The following is an 18,594-nucleotide window of genomic DNA, read 5'->3' as shown; positions in this document are numbered from 1 at the left end:
TAAGAAAGATCTAAATCTTTCCAATTAACACCTTTAATGAGCTAAATTAATACTTCAGCGCCATTTACACTAACACATCAACATAGCCTCACATTTGCAGACCTGTGTACAAGAAAAGGTCTTATTCCTTCCAAGCAAATCAGCTCATGAAGAGCATTTTACTTACAGGAGGCCTGGCTTATAAAAGACTCAAGCAGACCAAAACATGATAATGAAGAAAAAGCATCAGATTTACCCCTATAAACTTCAATGTAGGTTTAACACCACATCAGTTTGATTAAAACTTTTGGGGAGAATTTTATGAAATGCCTACTTACCTGATTTGACAGAACTGCTGACTGCCCGCTCACTTTTCATGCCAGTAGCTTAATGTAGCGGACATACGTCATATAACCTTAGTATTTAAAACATTGTGTTCAGTTGTTCATTACAATGACAGCTGGTATTTGGCTCCAGAATGAACTACCGCAGAAGTGGTGTCACCCATTGAAAGAGGAAGTCTTCCATGAGAAAATAACACAAAGCTGGTTTGAAAGTTAGGCACGTCTTAATAAACATGTTTATTTCATTTCGCCGGTGTATAAATCAGGAACAATAACTTGAGCGACACGACCCTGTAAAATATTTACACCCTGTAGTTTAATCAATCAGCAAAATGTCGGACTCATTACGGGAATATGAACAGATTGTGTGATCTTTTAAAGTAATCACCCTTATTGGTTTGGATTTCCCCAGGCCTTGTCGTGTCACTTAAGCTAATGGCCAGGTAAGAGAATGAGGGACAGGTTCCATAAATTCACATCTGTCCGACTTTAACCGCTGTTCAAATGCAGGAAAAAAGGCCAAGTTTTGGCTATAAAGTTTATTGAGCCGGGTGGGCCTTCCACTTAAAATATGTCTGTGTTTGAACAGGCATGCAGCCGGCTTACGAGCACGAGATCTATCATTCAGAAACGCCTTGACGGACCCCATAATCTCACTGCAACCACTCGGAGGTAGAGGAGTAATTATGGCTGGCTAAGTGTCAGCATACCGGTAATTCTGTTTGTTTTTCCTGCAGTAATAAATTATGTTCCCGTTCCTAAATTCCACACACAGTGCGATGGTGGTCATTTCATTAACAGAGGGTTGATGTTTGCCATGAGCATGGGTGCTGAGTACTCGGAAGAAAAAGTTAACTATTCTACAGACTTTGTTAGGAGGCCTTTGCCAGTAGCTGTCGTAATTGAGTGATTGACAGCTCTGTCACATCTTCAAATGTCTCATACAAGACTGTCTATTATCAGCTCCTCAACGCCCCCGGGTCTGTGAGTCAATGTGGGTCAGCTAAATAAAATCATGTGTAGCAATGATTCAGTATCTTCAGTCAATGTGTATTAAGGTAATGTGAATGTTTAAGATGCTAATACAACCCTGCCAAAAATAGCAGAAATCAGCATTGCTAGTCTAAGGTATTTTTTGGCTGCAATCAATGCTAATCTGTTGTTGGCCTTACCCATGCTGGTGGTTGTTCTGCTTGCACAGACATGTTCATATAGGTATATCATGTGATTACTTTAACCATCATGGACTATTATTTAATCACATCACTTGTGAAGATGGTTGATGTTCGAGCCAGCGTTACCTGGCAAAAAACAGCAGGTATGAGGACGCTAGCAAATTTTGGCACGTGCTACAATTTTCAGCAGGGAAAAATAGTTTGCACCTCCAGGATGCTACATGCCAATAAGACCTTTATGTGAGGGATGTCAGGCCCCAGTCCTTTATCACTTTATCAGGCTATCCCTTGTATTTATGCTTAAACATTTTAACACAGCAACCAACCCCTTAACAAATAACCCTTCTGAAAAGTAAACATAAATCTACTTTGTTTCCCACATAAATATAAGAATATTTTAGAGACAAAAAGATAAACTCACAATGCCATTTTCTCACCACACAATGGCAACCTAAAGGTACCGGCGCCATCTGGTGTCAAGTTGAAGTGAAGAAGCATCCTGCTTCCCAATCCGGCAATTTAGTGCACTTGTTGAGAATTCTTGTGACATTAAGTCAGTGCAAATACATTGTCATGCATATTCATATGCTGTCACGTTAACAAGACAAGAGCCAAATGATAAACGAAATCTTGACGAACCTTTTTTTTTTACAACGACACGGTCGGGTTCAGAAGCACAGACAGAGGCGGGCATTTTGGAATCACAAAGTTCCCGGCATGCAGCATGCTAGATGAAGTTCGTCTGATAAATCTTTCGCATCGCATCCACGTGTTCCCACATTACCGTCTGACTTCCAAGGAATCTTCATCCAGCTCCAACATACGCCATGGCCTCCTCTGAACTAGGTACTTACATCTTTTATGTTTGGCAATCACTTTAAGTGTTGCCGGAATATTGCTGTTAGGTGCAGTGCACTTTTAAATTAGGATCTGATGTGGAACCGTACTGTTATATATATATTTAGCTCTTGTATCAAAAGTAATGCATGGTTACATAGACAGTCAACCGCGTAGCACAACTTGCGAACGTTACATGCTGTGATATGACGTCAACAAGTTGTTAGCTAACTTTCTTACCTGCATATTAATTGTCTCGTCTAAGTGGATTGTTTTATTCTTAGTTTTTGTATTGCTATGCTATGTATATGCTCTGAAGATGGCGGTTAAGTCTAAAGTGTAAACAATAGCTGCCCTCTGCACTGATTTGGGCCGAACATGTCTGTGTCACCTTTGTAAACATTAGTTAGTATTAGCTAGTAAAGTTATTTTCGGGCCACTGACTGTTGTCCCAAAACCTTCCGCAGCAATTATGAAACATGCAGTCATTCATCCGTTGCTAACTTCAGGCTTCTCCGACCTCATTTGTTCTCAAAGCGTTGCTCAGTGTGTCCGATAAAAATGGCTTGTTGGACTTCGCCAAACGTCTGGTTTCGGTGGGCCTGGCCTTGGTGGCATCAGGTGGCACGGCCAAAGCTTTGCGTGATGCTGGACTTCATGTCAGGTAAGCTCGTCTGCCGCCTGCGAGGTTTCTCGTGAAAATAAAATGTTTAGATCCTGTATCAACAAAAGCTGAATCAGTCGCCATCACCTTGTACTTCACACTCATACAAATACACTTGCTACATGTATATATAAGCACATATTTTTATCTTATTTAATTTAATATTCCCCACCCTGGAAACTGCCCTTCTTGTATTTCAAACTGCTGTTACTTGTTATATGTTATAGTGTTATATGTTATTTTGGTATATGTTATTTTTGTTACCTGTTGTATGCCGTCTACTGCGTAGATGTTGGCTGCCAAGTCGTAAGAATTTCGCTGCGCTGAAGAAATTTGGTGTATGCAATAATAAACACTTTGACTTTGAAGCGACACTCATTCTATATGTGCTCCATAAATCAACAAATCTCAACTGTAAAATGTATTTTGTAATGTAATGTCTTCATCTGACTTATTTTTCTCTAAAGGGATGTATCAGAATTGACGGGCTTCCCCGAGATGTTGGGTGGAAGGGTTAAGACTCTTCACCCTGCAGTTCACGGGGGTATTCTAGCCAGACACACCCCCTCAGATAAAGCTGACATGGACAAACTAGGCTTCAGCCTTGTGAGGTGAGGGCCACAACGGTAACATTGTCAACATTTTCCCCTTCATAAAATCTCCCTATTCTGTCTTCGTTCCTGTTGCTGTAGTTAAATGTGTCAGGGTCCTGTATCAAATTGTATATCTTGGCCTCTTGAATGAGTGGTTGTTCATGTGACTCAATTTCAAAGGCGAACCAGGCGAGTCTAATCCAATCACTGTGTAATTCAGATACTGCTGCTGGGATCTCATGACCCCCACACTGTGGCTTTTGATTGGCTGAAGTCATGGGGCTTGTCAAATTTAAGTGTCTACTTGTGGATGCTGCAGTTGTTCTATAATTCATCCCACCTGAGGAAAATGTGACACACAAAGTGTCCATTAGTGCTATAGTTCAGGAGTATAGAACTATTGTGGAGAGAAGTTGTTGATTGTCACACTCATCTATGGCTTCACTCTAGTCCAAATGAAATTTGTGATGCCTCACATAATAAAATGCTTAAAAAGAAAACAGGATACCTGAATGACATGTGTTGACCTGTTTTCTTTATGTTCGGTCAGAGTGGTGGTGTGTAATCTATACCCCTTTGTGAAGACTGTCTCAGCACCTGATGTTACTGTCGAGGCTGCTGTAGAGCAAATTGATATTGGTAAGTGTCTCTCTTAGCTCATGATGTGCGCTTGAAACATTGAAATAAGATGAAGTGGTGGCTGTAATTGTCTTCCTCGCCATTGTTCTCACCAAAGGTGGAGTCACTCTTCTCCGAGCAGCGGCCAAGAACCATGCCAGAGTCACTATTGTCTGTGACCCAGCCGATTATGACCTGGTTGCTACGGAGATGGAGGGCTCAGATACTAAAGATACAGCCTTGGAGACTCGCAAAACTCTGGCTTTGAAGGTAACCATGACAACTTTGGCCTGTCCTTTAAGAACTGTTATCTGTTTTTTTTTTTTTTTCTTTTTTTTTTTTCTTCTTATTCATAAACACTTGAGCTGCTACAGACTCTCACCTGTGCATTGCAAGATACGAAGATGCTAACGCTGCACACAACTCCTTTAATGCCTAGTCATAACCACCCATGCTATTTGGGCTTCAAAGGTATTTCCACCAGGGATGGGCCCCATGTTGAGACATGTCAGTTAGTGAAACACCCACCTGATTGTGCAATAATACTCCTCAGGTTCTATACTATTGAGTTGTCAAATAGCTCTTTAATCAGTTCCGAGGCAATGATCAGGCTACCTTAGACCCCATGCAGACGGACTCTAGTTTGTCCGAACCCGGTGAACCCCGTCTCTGAATAGCCCTATCATGCAGACGAACGCACTGTATCCGCACACTGTATCCGCACTCCCTCGAATCGGGGGTCCAAAGTGAGTAACCTCGAAATCCGATTGCTGTTGGTGTTCGTCTGCACGCTATCCGCATACCTAATCGGATTGCCCCACGTGATCGCATCATTAGACCAGCCAGAACAACGGACACAACAGGCATTATTTAATAACTGAATGGGTTGCCATGGCGCAGTGAGTTTGGCAGCCAGTTATAACAGCTCTCCAGTTTAAAAAAAAAAATTCTTCACATTACCTTGCACCTTTTCCACGTGAATTTCCCTAACGGGATTAATACAAATGTATCTGTTATTATGAAAGGGATGACATTAACAAGCCACACTTTAATCTATCACTGTTTAATCTATTTGCATCAGACCATTTTTCAAAAACCAGTTTTTAAAAGTGTTAGCAATAGCCTATATGAGCAAATCTGACGTGAAAAGATTTTTTATTATAGACGGAAGTTTCAAAACAGAGGAATGTTACGTTAGCTTTAGTCCTGTCACGGTGCAAACCCATGACAGCGACGCGATACGCTTCCATCACTTTGAGTGGGCGTGTTGTAGCGTGTGGAAATAGCATTTTCAAACTGTCAGAGACGACACCAAACATTCTGATTGGCCGCTGCGGGAAAAATCGCTCCTCATTTGCATAGGATTCAACATTTTTCAACTTTTATCGGTCGCGTCGCCCAAAAAGGTGGTCTACGTCACAATGGATTGGCTCCCGTTGACATGCATGGGATTAGAATATCGCGTCGCTCGTAACGGTGTCATGGGTTTCCACCGTCAGACAACGATAGCGATAGCTACTAGCTAGCGTTAACGTTACTTCAGAGGTAGCCTACAGTACGTGAAGGACAAAGCCCTCAACAATAGCCTACATTTGTTGTTAGTAATAAAACCATGAAATTGGAAGCAATTGTAAACCATGAAACATCCAGGATCCACAGCACTTGCATTGTGGTCTCTCGTGCTCAAGCTCAGCATCTCCATAAAGCACAGGCATTTAAACAACTCAGACATGTCATGTTGCACATTGCTTTGTTGCACTGTTCTAAACTCTTTATTATCAATAACAAATATAATTATTTTTCGCTTTACAGTCTGCTCCTACCACTGATTTTATAAACCACCATAATGTGTTACTGTGCAGATTAAATGTAGGCTATGCGGCTAAGCTAAACGTTGCTAGTTGGAGCTCAACTACTGTCATGTTACTTTGATAGCATGCTCCTGTCTTCTTCTCCGTTTTCTTCAGTTGTCTGTAGCACCAAAGCGCCACCAACAGGCGTGGGGGATGTACTACAGCTGTGTCAATCGGATTCCCTGGGTTCATGTGCACGCGATTTAAAAAGTTGATATGTGTGAAAAATGAACCCGGGTTCAGGCAAACTAGAGTCCGTCTGCATAGGGTCTTAGACAATGACCATCTACCCTCTTTTGTGTCAAGAAATCCCTGCTGTTCATCATATGTAGTGAGCTCAGAATTGATCAGGTTGGTTGCATATAGATTCATTTGGGTCAGAAAACACAGCTAATCTTCTTGGTGATAATGCTAACAGCGGTGTCTGTGGTGTTGAAATAGTGGGGTTTATCTGCTAAGAGGGGCCAGCTACAGAGACTATAGTCTTTCTTGGTTATCAGTGTGCTATTGGGTAACTTTGTGTGTTGATGAAGTTGGATTTGTTGTGCTGTGGGAATCGAAGTCCAGCTTCGCCTATTAGTGTGTGTATGTGTGCGTGTGTCTGCGTGCGCGGGTCAAGCTGTGGTTCATTGAGTTTGCCTTCTCCCTGCCCTCCCTTGGCCTCCAGGTCATTTGAGTTCATGAGTGGGCGAGGGACACAAGGTTAAATGGCTACTTTGTATTTACGTGCCGAAACAGCCCCACAATAAAACCCTTTGTGCGCTGGACTAGCATGCCATCCTGACCACTGAGGTTTCATATTATAAGCCAGCCCTCCCCATCACAGACCACTCAAGCTCTGCAGTGGTTTTGCACCCAAATGCAACAGATAAATATATCAGACCACACTGCAACACTGGGAAAGAGAAGGACATGTCAAGCATTACTGTGACCTGCAAATAAATCTCACTCACAGGTGGACTTGTTTGCCCATCTCAGCCGGCATTACTACGCATATTTTGCTGCTCCTTCTCCTAATAAACGAGGTCTGGGAGTTTGACAGTATATTAGTAATTTCATTTTTTATCTAATCATAAAGAGGACTTTTTTTAAAGTAATACAATTTTAACCTGCTGTTGTACCAAAAGGTCTCCACTTTCCCGCCTCTTTTCTCATAACTCCTTTTCACACAGGCCTTCACACACACGGCACAGTACGATGACGCCATCGCCGACTACTTCCGGCGGGAGTACAGCCGGGGTGTGTCCCAGCTGCCCCTGCGCTACGGCATGAATCCGCACCAGGCCCCCGCCCAGCTGTACACGCTGCGCCCCTCTCTGCCTATGACGGGTACGCCAGCACCCCTGTTTGCCCCTGACGGGTACGCCAGCACCCCGGTCTGCCCCTGACGGGTACACCAGCACCCTTGGCTGCCCGTCATGCCCAAAGTTTAAAGTGGGAGTGGGAAGCCTGATCAACAAATTACTATTGTTGCTGCAGTCTTTTGACTGAACCAACACTGCCCTCATTTGAGTATTCAGGTCTTCTCTCTGTCTCTCTCTCTCATATTCTCTCTCTCTCTCTCTCATATTATCTCTCTAGTGGTGAATGGCTCACCAGGCTTCATTAATCTGTGTGATGCCCTCAATGCCTGGCAGCTGGTGAAAGAGCTGAAGAATGCTCTGGGCATGCCAGCGGCTGCCTCCTTCAAGCACGTCAGCCCAGCAGGTAATGACAAAATACTCACCCGTATGACAAACGAAACACCCTAACCCAGCTGGTGATACACACTCATACTGACACGCACTCATACAGAGACGCATATGTCAGAAGAACAGGTGCACAAGCATGTATGCTTAACCATACACTGATGAGGCCCCAGACTCCTGTGTACACAGTCAAGGTTTGTACAATATGGACTGGGAGGACGTACTCTTCAAAACCTAAAATGTCCTGCACACTAACTACCATAGATAGAGAAGCATGCATACATTCTCTCTCTCTCTCACACACACACACACACACACACACCCTTTGTGACTGTCATCTACCTCTTGGTGTAGGTGCTGCCGTGGGTGTGGCTCTGACAGAGGAGGAGGCGAAGGTGTGTATGGTGAACGACATGCTGCAGGACCTCACGCCACTAGCCACCGCTTACGCCCGCGCCAGAGGTCAGAGGTTACTTCACTGTTGTCTCTTCTTAAACTGCCTCAAAAAGAGGTTACTTCCCTGTTGTCACTTCTTAAACTGTCTCAAAGACTTAAATCGCATCTGTTTTGTTCCATCATCTAAGTGCACTGAGCTGAAGCAAGCCATTATTCTTTTATTTGTTCAGTTAAAACCATTAACTTGGTTATGATGGATCAAGCTGGAACTTTCTTAGAACAACACCATGGGTTTCTCCTTTTCTTCATGTGTGGACTGTGTTAGAATAATAGAATAGAATAGACTTTATTTGTCATTGTGCATTAGATACACAACGAAATTTGTTTGTGCAACCACTAAAAAAAAGTGCAGTTGTGCTGGGTGGAGGGTATGAGGGTTGTGTGATTATTTAGTTCTGTGATGGCCCTGGGGATGAAACTGTTCTGCAGTCTGGAGATGCGGGCTGTAGTGGCCCGGTAGCGCCTGCCAGAGGGTAGCAGGGTGAAGAGATGGTTTGCGGGGTGAGTCTCATCATGCCTCAAAATGCCACATGCTCGGCGGAGGCAGCGTGTCCTAAAGATGTCGTCCAGGGGAGGCAGTGGAAGTCCAATTATTCTCTCCGCAGACCTTATGACCTGACTGAGGGATTTCCTGTCCTTGTCTGTACAGTTGACGTACCATGCAGTGATGCAGTATGTGAGGACACTTTCAATGCAACAGTGGTAAAAAGACTTAAGCAGCTCGGGAGACAGGTTGTTTCTCTTCAGTATTCTCAAGAAGTAGAGCTGCTGCTGTGCTTTCTTGACTGTGGCGGTTGTGTTCATCACCCATTTAGGGCCAATGATTTTCCGTTTCAAAAAAATGCATTTTCCGTTTCACATTTGGTGAATTCCGTTTTTTTTTTCCGTTTCAGCTCATTTTGTTCACCCTGAGGTAGATTGATGGCTTAAAATGAGTGAATAATATGTGCCCTTCTTAGATTGTTGTTTGCCAGCCATCAACAGAACAGAAGACTAAACATTTTTTGTTTTAAATGCGATTGGGAAGACGAGCGCGTGAATGTGACTTTAGCTGAAATTTGTGGGTCAACCGTTGAAAAGGGGGGCGTGGCCGGAGCAGAGTTCAGCGCAGACGTGACATTTTCTCAGTGGTTTTGTTCTTTAATTAATGTTTGTTCATCGTTGCAATCGTTGTTGTGTTTATTTGAAAGAAATATAGCCTTGCAGCCCAAAATACAGGGGAATTTGGGCGATTTGTATGAACAAAATGATGTTTCCGTTTCAAAGGTGCAATTCCGTTTCAAAGTGTTCATTCCGCGAATTCCGTCCGTTTTCCGTTATCGCGGAAAATCATTGGCCCTACCCATTTCAGGTCCTCTGAGAGCATAACCCCCAGGAACTTAAAGCAGGAGGTCCTCTACACTTCCTCACCATTGATGATGAGGGGTTGAGGGTTCGCCTTTTGCCGTCTAAAGTCAACTATGATTTATTTTGTCTTTTTGACATTCAGGGTCAGGTTGTTTTGTTTGCACCATCCTGTCAGTCTGTCAACTTCGTCTCTGTAGGCACTTTCATTTTCGTTGGTGATTTGTCCTACCACAGTCGTGTCATTACATTAGCTGTCATTACATTATCATTGTCAGTAGCTGTAGCATTTGTAAGATTAACAGTGTAACCAGATGCTGGCTCTGAATTGACACACAGTTGTGTGTGTGTGTGTGTCTGAGCGAGTCAGGCGAAATAAATATGGCTAAGTATTTGAAAATATATCTGAGTGTCTTTCTGTCCTGCACTCCTCAGGCTCTGACAGGATGTCATCTTTTGGAGATTTCATCGCCCTCTCGGACATCTGCGATGTCCCTACCGCCAGAATCATCTCTAGAGAGGTGTGTGTGTGTAGTATCTGTGTGTTGGACAGTGAAATGATCCTATGACTATAACATGTTGAACCATTTGCTTGTTTGTCTGTCTTTGCCTCAGGTGTCGGATGGAATCGTTGCTCCAGGCTACGAAGAGGAGGCTCTTCGGATTCTCTCCAAGAAGAAGAATGGCAACTACTGTGTGCTCCAGGTAAAATGTTCTGTTGGGCAAGGGCAGGCAAAACAAAGAGGCAGGGACCTGTCTGTCACTCAGCAGTTTGGAACTAAAGTGAAACTGAATTAATGAACTGATTTTGTGGTCTTTCGCTTCCTTTCTTTTTAGATGGACCCATCCTATGAGCCTGATGAAACTGAGGTCAGGGTTCTATTTGGCCTTCATCTGAAGCAGAAGAGAAATGGGGCTAACGTGGACAAGGAGCTCTTCAGCAATGTTGTTTCCAAGGGCAAGGTATGGGATTGTAAACAGACAGCATAACAAATTCAAGCATGCATTCAAGATCCCATATGTCTCTTGAAATCCCTTTCTTCTGAGTGCTCACTTTATCCCTTTACCTTGTGTAGTTGTCAGAGAGGGCTGTGCGTGATCTCATTGTGGCGAGCATTGCTGTGAAGTACACCCAGTCCAACTCTGTGTGCTATGCCAAGGATGGACAGGTGAGGCTTTTTATATGGATCAACTTCATTGTGCAAACATGTCTGTGCTTTATATGTTCTGTATGTCATATGCATCAACTGTGGTGTCTCACATGCATCTTAGCTGGCATTTGCTTTGAGATAGGACCTGGTCAGAAATATTTCCCAAATGTTCCCTCTTGAAGCAGTTCATTTTGTTTGTTTGTGTGTGTGTGTGTGTGTGTGCGCTTGTGTTCTTGTATCAGGTGATTGGCATCGGCGCTGGTCAGCAGTCTCGTATCCACTGCACACGTCTGGCTGGGGACAAGGCTGACAACTGGTGGCTGAGGCACCACCCTCGCGTGATCAACATGAAGTTCCGCAGCGGTGTCAAGCGTGCAGAGATGGCCAACGCCATCGACCAGTACGTCAGCGGGACCATCGGAGAGGTGAGCATCATTACCCTTAGTGGGACGTAGTAGCTCTCAGTAACTATGATTACAGTTTGGGCTACAGTGTAGTATTTTTGTTTGTTTGTTTTATTTATTCATCAAATTCATTCTAGTTTACTTTTAATGATGATAAAAAGAGTTGTAAAATAGAAATGTAACAAGTAAACCTAAAAACAAGAAGTTCTCTCTTTTGTTTCAATTTTTTAATATGCTGCTATAAGGCCTGAAGACGAGGATTCATGCCCCCCTTGTCATAAATAATGATCCTTCTTGCTGCAAAAATCTATAGCATCATATCAGGCCCAAATGTATAACACATGGTCCTCCACTATAGGCTATTCACGGTTGCCAGCTGTGTTTTTTTTTTTTTTTTTTACATCGATCAAAACCGGCTAAACTTTTGTTTATTTTCACATCTATGATTGCTAAGCAAGCCAGTTTGACAGTTTTGACTGCATGAAAATATAGATTAATAATTTTGTATTGAAATGCGATCCTGTTGTAAAGTTTATATATGACTGGTGTTGGATTTGATCATGTGGATATTATTTATTTCCGAGCAGTTTTTTGTACGTATTAGTCTATTTACTAATTCTAATAAGTAAAGAAAACTAAATATCGGTTAATATATTCATATTATATATATATGTAAAGATAATATGCGTTGATGATTATACTAGTACTAATAACGTAGCCGATAATGATCTGCCCACGTTGTTGCCATTGACACACACAACCTGCGTGACCCACAGAGCCTGCGGCCAACATTGAGTGAGTGAGTTGTCATTGTGATGTTATTACAGCTCCTGATTGGACCCGGAAGATAGAAACCAAATCGAGTAGGAACAAAAATATATAGCGCCAAATCACCATTGAAAACTCGCTTGGATTATGATTAAATTAGAATGTTGATTTTGGCTTCGGTCCAAATTTGATTGCGTCTGGGTCCGGATCCAGACTGCAATCCGCCTATTGAGTACCCCCGATTTAGGGTCTAGCGTCGTGGCATCATGTGACTCATGCACACAACAGCATGCCGTTGCTGAAAAAAATCCTAGGGGAAACGGTCATGTATAGATCTAATGAAATTAATTATGTTACTTATTATTGTACTCTATGGATAATATTTCGTTGAACAAATTCTGCAGCCTGCTAATGTTTCCACTTGAATTTGACATAGCCTATCTAGGCTATTAGAAAAGGAATGGAATTATTATTTGTATTATTTATTTATCTTTTATTTAATTTGTATTTAAATACCGATACGAGTATTTTTATTTGTGTACTTGCCGATACCGAGTACCGATACCGATACTTAGATTTGGTCTCCGTGAAAGTGCAATTAATTTGGAGGCAGATTTTATTTTATCCTCTGCAGATTATGTCAAGTCTATAGTACAAAATTAACAGAAGGCTATCCCAAGCCAAAAATAAACAGAGCTTTCTGGTTTTACCAAAAAAAAGCCTTCAAACAGACAATATCATCACATTAGACAAAATGCAAATATAACCAGATAAAGGCAATTCAATGTGCTGCATAGTTAACAACACAGTCTGCTTAACAAAAAGTGAACAGAACTATTACTGGATTAGCACAAGAGCACATTTCAGTTACAAAAGGATAAAAATAGTCTCCTGCTCAAGTACACAAACAATCACTTAACCTAGTGGCACTATAAGTCTTTCTCTCTACCTCTCTCTCGCTGTGTGTGCGTGCGCGTCAGTTAAGATTGGTTGCTTCGGTCTTGCCCCACTAGTGAACTCTGTACTTAGCACTATGGTGCATCTTCAGATGTTTAATCAAATTGCTTGTGTTAAACAAAGTACTTTCCTTTCCGCCCCTCGACACCGTAGCAGTGCAGATCTTACACTGTGCCTTACTCCTGTCGTCGTCATTTATCTTAAAATGAGCCCAAATCGCCGTTAAGCAGCACAACGGAATTGCTAATCGCTAACGAGATGCTAGCGGTTAGATTTAGCGAAACCTGTATACTGAAATACAAACTTTCCTAACACAGTCAAACATCAAGCAAGTGCAACACAAGACGGCAAATAAGCTACTTACTAGTCCGGCAGAGAGTGGTAGGACAGGTAGGACAACAAATCACATTTTGTGTCCGCATAGCCCGACCAGTTTGATGCTGTGAAATTCTGTTGAGTGGTATCGGTGCTTGGTATCGGCAATTCAAAAACGAGTACGAGTATTTTAACGAAGTATCGGCCCGATACTGGTATCGGTATCGGTGCATCCCTAGTAATGGACAGAACTTTTTGTTCACAAAGGTTTGAAATGTTGTCCTTGATAAATGAGTGGGAACCCTGAAAATGTATGGTGTACTTAATATATTTTCTGTTATCATTTGTGTTGAGCTATATGGCAAAATCACCAATAAAATTGTTAATTTTGAAACATTTGTATTAATGTGGGCAACACTGTAGGACTAGGTTAGGATATCTGGGGGCCAAGCAGCGAAGCTACGTAGGCCCTCATTGTGTTTCTACCTTTTTTTGCGCTGCTTTCCTCTGCCATTGGAGTCTATGGTAGTCCGAGCATCGATGGTGAAAACATGTGAAATTTGGCCCACAGATTGGGGACAGTCACTTGATTCTTTTCACCAAGTTTAATGTTGGTGTATCAGACACTCTAGCGTCACCAATGGGTGGTAAAAGCATCAAGTCACCAGTGTTAATTTCGTTGACGAAAACTATGACGAAAAATATTCGTTAACGACCTTTTTCCCGTGACTAAGACGTGACGAAAACGGATCTTTATAAATAAAAACTATGACTAAATCTATTTTAACTTTCGTTGACGAGACGAGACGAAATGTTGGTGGTTGACTAAGTCACAATTTTTTTTTTTTTTCTAAACTTGTATGCACATCATTGGTTGAATGTTGCCCGGTCCTGTATCTATCCCTCCTCAACTCTCTGAGATGGCCAGACATGCAAGTGACGCCCTATGGCTGAACGTTATGATGGCTGAAGTTCAAGCACTCGGTACTGGAAGACAAATAAGAATAGATATCTGGACAGTCTTTAATTATAACTTGACAGAAAATAAAGCACAATGCACCGCAATAACCGGAGAGAAACCTTGTGGCTTCAAAATAGGTGGGAAGAACACAACAAGAGGCACCTGAAAGCGCACAAGACAACCCTGCCATTTATGCCAAGGTAAATTAGCTAGTAACTGTCAATGATAATTAGCTAATGTTAACTAGTTATTCGAATATATTAGCCAACGTTAAGTTAACTTCAAAGGGGCAGTCGAGTGTATAGGTTGTGTCAGCTTGGATAACTAGCTAGTCATTTTCGATTGAAACCTCCCGTTTGGCTGGGCAACTGAGTTCCAAAACTTTTAGCTAGCTAACGTTGGCTAACTATGAGGTAGCATAGCTAAGTTATACTAGCTAGTTATCGATAGCTAGTATAACTTAGCTATGCTTACCTTGGCATAAATGGCAGGGTTGTCTTGTGCGCTTTCAGGTGCCTGTTGTTGTGTTCTTCCCACCTATTTTGAAGCCACAAGGTTTCTCTCCGGTTATTGCGGTGCATTGTGTTTTATTTTCTGTCAAGTGTAGTAAACACATTGCAGAATGGACTATAGGACAGGCCACGCATGACATTAATCAAGAAAAAATAAATGAATATGTGATTGGTTTACATATCCTTGTCTATTTATGCAATTGTTATTATCATTGGCACTACTTTCAACTCTCAAACTATCCGTCTAGCTAAATACTGTATGTTGGTTATCAGATTGCACAGCAATTCATATGGAGGATATGTGGTTGATTTAACTAAGGCCAGGTAGGCATAGTAGTTGTATTGTGTTATCAGATCATTTGAATCTTCAAAATCTAGACTTGATATTCTCTTATATTTTAATGATAATACTGTTAATTAAGTATTGCCTTAAAATTATTATTTACATTGAATTCATTGGAATTCAGCTGTAGGCATATACTAGGAGATCTGTATCTTAGAGACTAATTGCATCCACAGTTTAAGTACTGCAAGCTTGACTATTATGCAGTTGTAGACACAACACAAGGGGTCCCCGGGCCTGAGAAGGGATGGAAAGGAGTTTAATGTGACTATAAGATGGACTTAACTTTTAGTTTAATGTGACTAAAACTAGACTAAAATGTAATGAGACTTCGTTGACTAAAACTAGACTAAAATGTTCTGAGTTTTCGTCGACGAAAACTAGACTAAAACTAAGCAGGATAAAAATGACTAAAAGTGACTAAAACTAATATGCATTTTCGTCTAAAGACTAAGACTAAATCTAAAATAGCTGCCAAAATTAACACTGCAAGTCACACACTATGTACACCTCCTAATCATAGAAAAGTTAAAAATGTAAATATCCATTGTCAAATATCACATGAAATGTGGAATGCTATAGTTTTACTTTGGAAGGGGAAAAGTGGGAAAACCGGTGATCTTGTTTGCTGATCACCAATGTTTACTCAAGGATTTGTGTCACAATCTAACTATTTCAGTTTTGGGATTGTGCCCCTAGTTTTGGAGAAGTCACATGTGTGTTTACTTGCCCCGCTCACCACTTCTATTGCTACTGCTACTACTACTGCACCAAAATATTTACTAGTCACTCCCAGTAGTTACTTCTTGAGACCACTAAAACACATCTGTTGGTATTGAATAATAGTGTATGTGTTTGTGTGTTAGGGCCCGGACCTAGACGCGTGGAAGGCCATGTTTGAGGAGGTTCCAGAGCTGCTGTCGGAGATGGAACGCAAGAACTGGAACAGCTCCCTGCAGGCGGTAGCCCTGAGCTCTGATGCCTTCTTCCCCTTCAGGGACAATGTGGACCGGGCCAAACGGGTACAGACCACAGCATAGTTTGCCTTTAATACAGGTCCTCTGTATCTTTTCCTTTTATCACATTATCACTCTACCTGCCTTTCTGTTACGATCATCTGTCTTTAGCTAATGATTTCAAATGGTTTGCAAGCTCTTGTATACTTATTAGTTTTATAGAATAGGCTTTTCCTGTCATTTCATGATTCTTTGACTTTGTCTAAATGTCTAAAATCTTCTCTCTCCTTTGCCCCTCCTTCCTTCAGAGTGGTGTCGAATACATCGCTGCTCCCTCTGGCTCCACAGCTGACGAGGTGGTCATCAATGCATGCAACGAGCTTGGCATCACACTGGTGCACACCAACCTCCGCCTCTTCCACCACTAACTCAATACACACCAGACGATTTCAGAACCCCCCCTCTAACATCTCTAAACTTAGGTCTTCACAAGTTACTGAGCTCACCTCTGACTAAAAGCTGAAAGATGTCTGAAGCATTAAATAGTTGTTCCCCATTGACACTACATCATTCTTACAATTCCCAGTGTAGATAGAAAACACACACTTCTATGCATTCCAACTGAGTTTGTTATTCTTAAAAAATGTCTAGCATCACTGCCAAGTACAACCTCATAGGTCAAGCCCCCTCAAGGATCAATAAATTGTTGATTTCTGACTACTTTTTGGTGGACATCTGTTTGCTTGAAGCTCTTGATGGTTTGCAGCTTTTTAAATGTAGGGGTTTGTCAACTTTGAATCGGAATTACTCGGTTACAACATAATCTTCACTTGTACAGGGTTTAAAGCAAAAAAAAAAAATATTTTTTTTGTGTGTGTGGGGGGGTGGTGTGTCTTCCCGTGGCATGGACACATTCGCAGGGTAAAAAAACCAAACAAACAAACATTTAGAAATGAATGATTGCAGATTATGGTGAGACTTTTGAAACTGCAATCCCAAGAAAGGTCAGTAATAGTCCTCCACCTCACTACAATATGGTACTAACACGTGGCATTTACGATTTCTTTTGATATCAAGTTTTGCTGCTAAGCTTTGTCCTTGAAAGGTTACAAGATGACTTACCCTTATAACATGTCACCTTGTAATTGTATGTCAGTGGAAGAAGATTTGATTTGCAACCATTTAATTGAGGATATATGAAAAAGGACAGCGATTTACTTTTTAAACTGTTAAAGTGCAACAGTGAACTGTAGATAATAATGTAGTTTTATATTGCAACATTTCCATAATTACTTTGTTCAAAAGAAATAATCGTAAATTTAATACTAGGAAATTAATAGAAAATATATCAATAAAATAAATAAAAAACAAAACATTAAAATGTTACAAGAACTGGTAACTTTAATGTTGGGAAATAAATACAAAGCAGGACTTTGTCCATGTACTTGTTGGTGGCTTCGTCGACATTTAAGGAAAACATGCCGTTTTTTTTTTTTTAGCTTTTCCGAAATACGTCTTTTAAACTCTGGTGTTATGTCGTGTGTGTTAAAATAGCGGCATGCTGATTGGATATTGACAGTTTAGTCAAACACACATCACACACACGGTCAGTTATTGATGCCGGTACATCAGCTGTGGATGTTGCTCCCGGTAAAGGCGTTGTGTGTTGGAGAGCTAGCTAGTTGCACAGGCTATATTAGCTTTCCCGAGCACAAAGTGCAGAAGCAAGCACCTGCTTCTCTTAACTTCTTACACCAGCTACCAAAAGGCTTACTGTCCTTCCCTTCCCATCTCTTCTATCCATGCCCAGCGCCATTTATTTTCATGAACTTACTTTCCATCCTACTCTCCTTTGGTGTGGTGTCTCTCTACTCGGGCATCTACGCTAGGCAGAGCGATAGAGAAAAGTCGGTGTTTGAAGCACATTTCCCCAAGACCCGCCCCAATCTACTTCTGATTGACTAATAATGTTATTTTGAGAGCGGGAGAGTTGTGCTCCTTTCATTTCATTGGCAGACAAACTCATAAACTCGAAAGTGATGGTGATGATATCGAGACGTGTTTTTTTTTTTTTAATAAGAATTTTTTTCGCAGCCAAACACCGCACGCCGGAAATCCGGCACGGTGCCGGAATACTTTAATCCCTGCTTGTAAGACAACAAAACACAGAGAGATGATGTTTGAGGTTCTTTGTAAATTTTTATCCAAAAAAGGGAAATTAGACAGTAGTGAAGACTTTTGGCACAGACAGTACAAAAATCTAACTTTACATCCCAGTCCTGGTATTTTATCCAAACACTTAAAAAGAACAGGAAAAGGGATAAATTAAAGCAATACAAACAAAGTTACAAAAAAACAACAAATCAATTGTTATCAGTAAGTGTCATAGTCATTAGAAAACACAGTGCTGCTCCCATTTTTACAATGGAGGGCCACAGATAGGGGAAAAAATCAAACAAACACAAACTGGGATCCACAAACTGGGATCTGGGACGAACCTCAATCTACCATGACTGGTACTCCAACATTCCCTCAAACAGTGCTCTATTTCTGATGAGTAACTTTCATTTTTCTTTTTTTAAAGTATAAAAATAGATTGCTAATAGAGTATGGCACTAATCCTGGGCAGATATTACTGAAAAAAATCAAATCAGTAGAGATGCGATTTGGCTTGGA

At 41.4% G+C, this 18,594-nt stretch overlaps 1 protein-coding gene across 1 annotated transcript; it reads left to right on the top strand.

Moving 5' to 3' along the window:
* Positions 1-2,194: 2,194 nt before the first annotated feature.
* On the top strand, positions 2,195-16,638 carry atic (5-aminoimidazole-4-carboxamide ribonucleotide formyltransferase/IMP cyclohydrolase). The gene is made up of 15 exons (XM_012840724.3): positions 2,195-2,344; positions 2,873-2,999; positions 3,467-3,610; positions 4,143-4,231; positions 4,329-4,480; positions 7,236-7,392; positions 7,645-7,770; positions 8,106-8,213; positions 9,987-10,072; positions 10,167-10,256; positions 10,389-10,514; positions 10,628-10,720; positions 10,945-11,127; positions 15,829-15,984; positions 16,227-16,638. Exons 1-15 carry the CDS (start codon positions 2,326-2,328, stop codon positions 16,344-16,346), a joined length of 1,776 nt encoding a protein of 591 aa, XP_012696178.2. The 5' UTR covers positions 2,195-2,325; the 3' UTR covers positions 16,347-16,638.
* Positions 16,639-18,594: the final 1,956 nt, after the last annotated feature.

The sequence above is a fragment of the Clupea harengus genome, chromosome 21 (genome assembly GCF_900700415.2).
Source record: "Clupea harengus chromosome 21, Ch_v2.0.2, whole genome shotgun sequence".
In the NCBI taxonomy this organism is placed as follows: domain Eukaryota; kingdom Metazoa; phylum Chordata; class Actinopteri; order Clupeiformes; family Clupeidae; genus Clupea; species Clupea harengus.
The sequence above is the reverse complement of the archived record's forward strand: the minus strand, read 5'-3'. Positions and strand labels throughout refer to the sequence as shown.